Source organism: Cannabis sativa, chromosome 7 (genome assembly GCF_029168945.1).
Source record: "Cannabis sativa cultivar Pink pepper isolate KNU-18-1 chromosome 7, ASM2916894v1, whole genome shotgun sequence".
Lineage (NCBI taxonomy): Eukaryota > Viridiplantae > Streptophyta > Magnoliopsida > Rosales > Cannabaceae > Cannabis > Cannabis sativa.
In genome coordinates, this window is record NC_083607.1 from 6,632,653 (window position 1) to 6,642,635 (window position 9,983).

General features: G+C 31.6%; 1 protein-coding gene across 1 annotated transcript; it reads right to left on the reverse strand.

Moving 5' to 3' along the window:
- Window positions 1-5,891: 5,891 nt before the first annotated feature.
- LOC115697488 (dihydropyrimidine dehydrogenase (NADP(+)), chloroplastic) lies at window positions 5,892-9,739 on the reverse strand. Its single transcript, XM_030624512.2, has 7 exons — window positions 8,816-9,739; window positions 7,974-8,237; window positions 7,723-7,893; window positions 6,910-7,022; window positions 6,634-6,820; window positions 6,344-6,453; window positions 5,892-6,254 (listed from the first exon to the last, which is right to left on the reverse strand). The coding sequence occupies exons 1-7, from the start codon at window positions 9,083-9,085 to the stop codon at window positions 6,098-6,100; spliced, it is 1,272 nt and encodes a 423-aa protein (XP_030480372.1). The 5' UTR covers window positions 9,086-9,739; the 3' UTR covers window positions 5,892-6,097.
- Between the last annotated feature and the right edge of the window lie 244 nt (window positions 9,740-9,983).

A 9,983-nucleotide genomic window follows, 5' to 3' on the forward strand; every position in this document is an offset into this window, starting at 1 on the left:
TATACCCCGCTAATTCGTTTCTCTTTTATTTTTGCAAATTTGAAGATATAATGTACATGGATTTGTTGGGATTTTATTGTTGAAATTTATTTTACCAGGATCTTAGATCTACTCACAAGTATGTTGATTAACACCCTAAATATGAACTTTCTAAAACGATGAAATAAACACATATAAAGTTTAGGAAACCTTACATTGGGTGCAGCGAAATTAAATGACTCCTTCCGTTCAGATATCTAGCCCTTGATTCCTTTCTGTAGCAGAGCATTATCAATATCTAAACCTGGATCTTTTTCTCTGAATCTTTGATACTGAAACCTCCTTCTTGCTGAAAGTCTTTCTTCACAATCTTCCTCACTATGATTGAGGTATCACTTGCTGTGTGTGGGCACTACTCTTACACTAAGAATTTCGAAATCTCAATGAGGAAGAGAGAGAGAGTGGGTTCGGCCAAAGATAGGGAGAGAGAAGGCTCAGGTTTTTCTTTGAAGGAAAAATAGAAAATTTAAGTGTAATTTTCCTGAAGCCTTCACTATCTATTTATAGCATTCCACTAGGGTTAGGTTTGAATTATTTGGCATTAAAATAATGAAAATATCAGTTTAAATTTCCTACAAAAGTGCCTGGCCCTATACTAGTGGATTTGGGCCTCACTTTTTGCAATTTTGCAGTTTTACCTTTTCTGCATCTGATTTTCTCAAAAACGCTAATTTTCTAATTCAACCATTTAAATGCCAATTCTAACTATTTAATAACTATAAATAATTATTAAATAATATTGTCATTTATCATATTTATTAATTGAACCATACAAAGTATCATAATTAACAAATATGCCCCTATAAACTCTTTCTTTATAATTTCGCCCTTACTTAGTGAAAAATTCACAAATAGACATAGTCTAATTTGAGAATTATAATTGATTAATCAAAACCAATTATATGAGTCTTACAAGCAATATTATCTCAACTAGTGCAGGGACCATGGGTCTATATAACCGAGCTTCCAATAAGTAGATCAAGAATTTATTACTAAAATTCACTAACTTATTAATTCTTCGTTGAATCCACGCATAGAACTTAGAGTTGCACTCTCAGTTATATAGAATGCTCTATATGTTCCACCATATAGACGCATCATAAGTTATCCATTGTTATAATCCTAATGTGATCAATGATCCTCTATATGAATGATCTACAATGTAAAGGGATTAGATTACCGTTACACCCTACAATGTATTTATTCCTTAAAACACTTGACCCCGTATAAATGATATTTCAGCTTATGTGAAATGAGTACTCCACCATTTATGTTCGTTTGGTCAAGCTCGAAGGAGATCATCCTTTGCTTACTATTCGCCAGATAGAAGCTATAGATTCCATGTTTATGCTAGCGCTCCCACTCAATTGCACTACCGTGTTCCCAAAATGTACGTATCACCCTGACCTAAAAGTAGGCTTAACTAACAAATCAAAGAACACGAATAGCCTCTCGAGATTGAGCCTAATCATATCAGGATTAAGATCATTTGATCTAGGATCAACTAGGTGATATTGACTTGAATAGATATTACGGTAAGTTTAATAAATCTAAGTCAAAGTTCAATATCGGTCCCTTCCGATGCATACTCCATGCATCCAACCTGAGCTTTTCGTTAACCAATGCTCTGGAAAGAACATAGCACTTCTCCAAATGCAAGTAAACTCTGTTGTAGATTATCATATCAGTAAAATCCTATGTCTGATAAATCTAGGAAACTTTATTCACATAGTCATGTTTACTTTCCAATGTGTTGACGACACAATAAACAGGATCAAGTATGTGAAAAGGGTTTCAGATGAATTTATACATTATGTACATATAATCATGAAATAAATCATGTGAACCATGCAACATTAAATGTTATTTCTGATCTATATTAATAAGTAAATCTGATTGCATTGAAATGAGTTTTATTTAGGGCATAAAACCCAACATTTATAACCTAAATAAAACTTATTTCAATATAATTAGATTTACAAATTAATAAAAGATCAGATGTCATTTTTGTTGGAATTTATTTTACCAGGATCTTAGATCTACTCACAAGTATGTTTATTAACACCCTAAATATGAACTTTCTAAAACGATGAAATAAACACATATAAAGTTTAAGAAACCTTACATTGGGTGCAGCGGAATATAATGACTCCTTCCGTTCAGATATCTAGCCCTTGATTCCTTTCTGTAGCAGAGCATTATCAATATCTGAACCTGGATCTATTTCTCTGAATCTTTGATGCTGAAACTCCTTCTTGCTGAAAGTCTTTCTTCACGATCTTCCTCACTATGATTGAGGTATCACTTGCTGTGTGTGGGCACTACTCTTACACTAAGAATTTTGAAATGCAAGAGGGAAGAAAAAGAAGAAGTGGCAGCTAAAGATAGGGAGAGAGAAAGGCTCATGTTTTTTTCTGAAGGAAAAATAGAAAATTTAAGTGTAAATTTCCTGAAGCCTTCACTATCTATTTATAGCATTCCACTAGGGTTAGGTTTGAATTATTTGGCATTAAAATAATGAAAAAATCAGTTTAAATTTCCTACAAAAGTGGCTGGCCCTATAATAATGGATTTGGGACTCACTCTTTGCAATTTTACAGTTTTACCTTTTCTGCATCTGATTTTCTCAAAAACGCTAATTTTCAAATTTAACCATTTAAATGCCAATTCTAACTATTTAATAACTATGAATAATTATTAAATAATATTGTCATTTATCATCTTTATTAATTGAACCATACAAAGTATCATAATTAACAAATATGCCCCTAATAACTCTTTCTTTACAATTTCGCCCTTACTTAGTGAAAAATTCACAAATAGACATAGTCTAATTTGAGAATTATAATTGATTAATCAAAACCAATTACATGAGTCTTACAAGCAAAATTATCTCAACTAGTGCGGGGACCATGGGTCTATATAACCGAGCTTCCAATAAGTAGATCAAGAATTTATCACTAAAATTCACTAACTTATTAATTCTTCGTTGAATCCACGCATAGAACTTAGAATTGCACTCTCAGTATATAGAATGCTCTATATGTTCCACCATATAGACGCATCATTAGTTATCCATTGTTATAATCCTATTGTGATCAATGATCCTCTATATGAATGATCTACACTGTAAAGGGATTAGATTACCGTTACACCCTACAATGTATTTTATCCTTAAAACACTTGACCCCGTATAAATGATATTTCAGCTTATGTGAAATGAGTACTCCACCATTTATGTTCGTTTGGTCAAGCTCGAAGGAGATCATCCTTTGCTTACTATTCGCCAGATAGAAGCTATAGATTCCATGTTTATGATAGCGCTCCCACTCAATTGCACTACCGTGTTCCCAAAATGTACGTATCACCCTGACCTAAAAGTAGGCTTAACTAACAAATCAAAGAACACGAAAAGCCTTTCAAGATTGAGCCTAATCATAACAGGATTAAGAACATTTGATCTAGGATCAACTAGGCGATATTGACTTGAATAGATATTACGGTAAGTTTAATAAATCTAAGTCAAAGTTCAATATCGGTCCCTTCCGATGCATACTCCATGCATCCAACCTGAGCTTTATTTTAACCAATGCTCTGGAAAGAACATAGCACTTCTCCAAATGCAAGTAAACTCTGTTGTAGATTATCATATCAGTAAAACCCTATGTCTGATAAATCTTGGAAACATTATTCACATAGTCATGTTTACTTTCCAATGTGTTGACAGCACAATAAACAGGATCAAGTATGTGAAAAGGGTTTCAGATGAATTTATACATTATGTACACATAATCATGAAATAAATCATGTGAACCATGCAACATTAAATGTTATTTCTGATCTATATTAATAAGTAAATCTGATTATATTGAAATGAGTTTTATTTAGGGCATAAAACCCAACAATTTTATATTGCATGGTTCACACAATTATTTTCATGATTATATGTTTAATGTATAAATTCTATGAACATATAGTTATTCATGATTATAGTGTTGTCTATACAGTGAAAAATAATTATGATTTTATGTTTCAAAGTTTAGTCTCATGATTTGTTAGTATACTGGATTTATACTGATATGATAATCAACAATAAAGTTTACTAACACTTTGGATAAGTGGTATGTCATTTTCAAGGCATTGACAAAGTATGCTAGTATCAAATGTATGCAATATACATCAGACTAGACCGAATTGACATTGGATAAGATATCATAAACTTACCGTTATATCTTTCTAAGTCAATATCATTTAGTTGATCTTATTAGGTCAATAGATCTTAATCCTAAGATGGTTGGGTTCTGATTTAAATGTATTATCCATGTTCTTTGACTTATTCGTTAAAGTTGACCAAGTAGATCTTCCCAATACTTACATCTTGTAGTATAATTCAGTGGGAGCGCTAATCATATATATGAAATATATAGCTTCTATAACTATTAAAAGTGAAATGATAATTTTCTTCGAGCTTTGCTTAATGCGATAAATGGTTGAGCACTCATTTCAGTAATTATATTAGTTTACTGAATATCATTTACAAGTGGCTAAAGTATTTTAAGGATAAAATATATTGAATGGTAGAACAGTAAATTTTTCCTTACTTGATGTAAATCATCTATACAGGATCTTTGACTATTTAGATTAAAACAATGGGTAATTCAAAGCGCATCTATTTTTTGGTAATAGAGCGTTCTATGTAATTAGGAGTGCATTTCTGAATTTATAGTGGAGTCAGGAGGAATTAATAAGTTATGAAATTTACTTGGTAAATTTTGGATCTACTTATTGGAAGTTTGATTACATAAACCCATGGTCCCCACACTAACTGGGATAATACTAGTTTCTAGTCTCAATTAATTGGTTTTAATTAATCAATTAAAATTCTAAGCAATGACTTATTTGAGAATAAAAGAAGATTTAAGGTTTATTTATTAATTAAGAGACTTTGTAATGTTTAATTAATTACCAAATTAAATGCTAATTTTATTTGATAATTAATTATAATTATTAAATAAATACAATTGATATTTATAAAGTTAGAATTAAAAGATGATATTTGTGAAACGAAAAATAAATTAAATAAATGATAATTAATTATAGGGAAATTCTACAATGCACCCCCTTAAAATGGATACATTGATGCACCCTTGTTTGTTTTAGCACCCGAAATAATTTTTTAGTTAAATTTTTTCTCATGGTCGTATACGTTATAGTTATTTAAGACATCCTACAAAATTTTAAGAAATTTGGAAAAGTTTAATACGCCGAAAACTACGTTCAAACAGTGTGTTGCACGCGTGACTATTTTATTTTATACGCGTGTAAAATATACTGTTTGAACATTGTTTTTTATATTGTAAATTATTTAAAATTTCTCAAAATTTTGTAGGTTATCTTAAATAGCTATAACGTACATGAATATGAAAAAAAAATTAGATTAAAAAATTCTTCCGGATGCCGAAACAAGTCAAGGGTATATCAATACATCTTTTTTAAGGAGGTGCATTGTAGAATCACCCTTAATTATATTGTGTCCTACTATTGTTAGTACTTTGGACTTGCCGGGACAGGTTTTTTGTCATTCAAGAAATCGTTCTAATAAATTCCTAGAAATGCTGTTGGATTGGAGGCATGATGATACCAAAAAAAAAAAAACAAAAAAAAAAACAAAAAACAAATGGTTGTTTCTATTTGTCTAAATAATTTGATACATAAGTGGTATGAATTTTTTTTAACATGTCTTAGATTTAGATTATGTTATCCCAAAATACATTAATAATTTATTTTGTTGTATAATTGGTAAAGAGAATATAATATCAATAATATTTCACACAGATTGCTATCCTCATTCATTTTTCCACATATAATATTTCATTGGAACATTTTGTATTTCTAAAAGATTGGCATTGGCACTAGTTTGCTTGACTTGTATAAAAAGATTATGAAATGTAAGAAAGAAGCATTATTAGCTGAATATCCACATAATGGAGTTCCTTTGTCAAACTTGAAAATAAATTTTGAAAGCAAGTTCAAAGAAAGTTTCCAATGGTTTTGTTATTCAGTTAGAGACCATACTCTCAGTCTCTTTCACAAAGCCATCTCCAGTCCAATCTTTATCAGACTGCAGCCCTTTCTTAATGGCCTTTCTCTGCTTGATCGCCTCTTGCTGCCTCTTTACCAAATCGGTGTGAGTAGTAAAGTATGGAAGTGAAGCCCTGTGAAATTGGCAAAACAGATTAAGAACCAAGAAATAACAGTAGGATTATTATGCATAAGAATTCTTAGCTGCATGAATTGTGCCTACCCTCTAAAATCTTCGATCGATGAGAAATTGTGCTTTCTCATGAAGTCTTTCAGCTCGTCACAAAGTTTCTTCACAAGGCCATATCCATGCATCATAACCCCGGTACAGACCTACAGCCAACATTCAACGAAACTTTGGTATAAAAATATGGTATCGATTAGAACAAAATTATCTCCAACCATCTTTGACTCCTTTACTTTATTTTCACTAGTCTTAGTACAAAGAAATGTATAAAACAAAAATAACTTGATCAAACTAAATTGGAAAGTGTTAAAGATTTTTCCTTGTACCTGAACAGAATTTGCTCCAAGAAGAATAAATTCAGCAGCATCACCACCGGTCTCAACACCACCAATACCGGAAAGAGAGTAATCTTTGTCACCGAATTCTGCCTTCATCATTTTTGCAATGTTCATCACTTTTGCAAGCGCAATAGGGTGTACTGCTTTGGAAGAATATCCCCCGGGAGTTGAGTACCTGACGAAAAATTAGGCATATAAACTTCTGCAATACCAGATGAGAAAACTTAAAACAATTATAAGTATAGAGAAGTATTAGATTCAAACCCCTCAACACATGGTTCGGGACGTAAGCTATCAAGATTGATTCCCATTACACTCATGATTGTGTTGATTGCTGCTACGCCTTCACATCCAGAGCGCAGAGAAATTCTCGCCGGCTGCAGAAGATTTAGACAATTGATATTTAGCTATTGGGTACATAAATTATCAAACTACTTTCTAAATAACACATTTCGAGATTTGAAAAGTATAGAATACAATTAGGGAGATTTGGTAAAAACATCTCTATTTAATTTAGATTCTTATTATTTGTTCTGAATAAGAACAGAACAAGATGAAAATAGTAAGTAACAAACAATTTTCTTCCACCATATCCAGATTTTCTTTAAATTGAAAATAGATCTACACAGTAACACTAACAAATAATTATTCATCACATACTTGAATAATTGACCCCTAAATTTTTTGAAATATATTATTGTACAGGGAACAGGAATTTCTCATAGCAATGATAAGAAAAGCACAACAAAAACATTAACTCTCAATTCAAACTATGATGTTTTGATAACTATAAAATATGAGAGAAAAGGTACAAAAAGAGGTAAAACAAAGACCACTATGATCTTTATGGAGCACATTATCTGTTAGAATTTGGGATAAGGTGAATGGGGTTCCATCTCAAAACTAATTGACAATAAGAGGAGTAGCCCTTTCCTGTTATATATTCTATTATCTTTCTACACATTAGTGATATGGGACTATCTAACATTATCTGCTTTTATACTAGATTGAATTCAAGATTAGCTGACCTGAAATTTTTTACAACAAGGGATAACTTAATGAAGAACAAAAGTTTACCTCTGTAATATCTGTGATGTTAGGAGTCATCTTTGCCCAAACAGGAATTGTAGCTTTTGCGTTAATCCAACCACAAACCTCTTCCAATAGCGCACAATCTTGACCGACTGCAGCCCCCATTTTGCGCTCGGGCATACCATGAGGGCACGAAAAGTTGATTTCAAAGGCATCCTAAAGTCATAACAGAATGTTAGATAGAAAAATCTCATTTTCAAAGAACATAGTAAAAGTTCTGTAACATTATAGCTTACAACTCCAGTTTGCTCCACTCGATCAATAAGTTCCTCCCACGCAGCTTTATTATATTCCTCCATAATTGAAGCAATTAGAATTCTATCTGGATATTCCTCCTTTAGCTGCTTGAATTCCTTTAACATTGTTTCCAAGGGCCGATCACTAATCAATTCAATGTTCTGCCATCCAATAATTTGTCCCTTGGTAGAGCCATTTGCACCAGCTCGTAATCGAGCATAGCGAGGAGTGACATTTATAACTTTTGCTGCATCTAGTGACACCTATCAAAATCAAAGAATGAACAATAACCATCAAAACAAAAAACAAAAACTTAGCTCTACTGTGACCCTAACATATTTTACAGCAAGTAAAAGATATTCCATGCTGCTATTTGTAATGACAAGAAAACCTTATCATTATAATACAAAACAATAATATAAGATCTTATTTTCAATGTACAAAGATTACTGCAAAATATTACAATGTGTCAACCATAGGGTGTTTAGAAACTGCCAGCAGTAATAAAAAGTAAGAAAACTGAAATTCATGTGCAAATCATAATGATTTACCATAGAAACGATTCATCATTGCAAACTTTCTAATCTAATAAATGATTCACCGCAGAACTGATTAATTAGCCCTCAAAATCAATAGCAGAAGGCAATTGGGACCCAAAATCATACTAACTGGGACCTCCCTTAAAACAAGTAAATAATTAAAGTCTAATTAGCCACTTTCCCAGAAAGTTAAAGCAGCAAAATTTGATCAATTTCTCTCTCTTTATCTAGATTTTCACAGCAGCCAAAAAGGGTATAATCAAGGATCAAACCCAAAAGAAAAAATGAAAAATAAAACTCACAGTCTTAGCAATCACTGCACCCCATCCTTCATCAAAGGCCCTCTTCATGACGGTGTAGTTAGTCCCGGGTGGACCCGACCCGATAACAAACGGATTAGGCATATGCAACCCATTTACAGTCACACTAAGATCAGGCTCTTTCTGGGTCTCAGAAGCAAAAACTCTAAACCCAACTCTATTTGAGCAGGCCAAACCAGTTTTTGGACGAGTTCTGGCGAAATCAGCAACTGGGTTTTTGAATTTGACATGAGTGAAGCTTAGAGACGCCATGGATCATACAGTGTTGAAAATTTTGAGTCCTCCGCAAATAAATCTGACGTTATTAAAAGAAGAAGAAGGAAACAATAATTGAATCTTACGTTAAAAGTATTAAAAGGGATCGGAAGAGAACGTGGATAATCAGAGGAATCGTTTGTATTTGGATTGATTTGGGCAGCTGGAAATGGATGAATTATTTTAATAATTTTTGAAGTGATTCCATGTTACATTTGACACTACCCCACGAAATATAAAAATGTCAACTTTGAAGAGTTTTGTTTTGTTCATCAAAAAAAAAGAAACTTTCAAGAGTTTTTATTTGACAAACAGTTTTATTAGTAGAAAAACTAGCCATAATATTCATCGTCATCTTCTACTTCTTGTTATGAAAACTCAAAGTTTTGACTTTGGTAAATTAAATCACATATACATTTTTTTTAACAAATATTACATGTACATTTTTATGTGTGTTAGTATGATCAATCAAAGTTTAACTCTTTTTCATGCAAAACAAAAGCTCAAACTCTTTAACTTGAACACAACTATATGTTAATTTATTTGGTATTAAGATATTTGTTGGTGGTCTAGTGAGTAGGCTTATCCACTACACATCAATATTATTATATATATAGGAATTTCTTATGGGCTACTCAAAATTTTATAATAGGATCATTTTCATTTTTGGTATCTACAAAAATTATAACACAATTTTTTTTTATACAATTATATGAGTTGTTTTAAGTGTGGCCTACTTACAATTTTTTTTCAAAACATTAATACTTAAATTATCTAAAATACTTGCTATAACTACAATATACTTAGTCCTTCGTATAAAAGAAAAATTTATAATTTTTCTATATATCAAAAATAAAAAATATAGGTGTCGTTTCGTAACATTTTTATTTTTTAA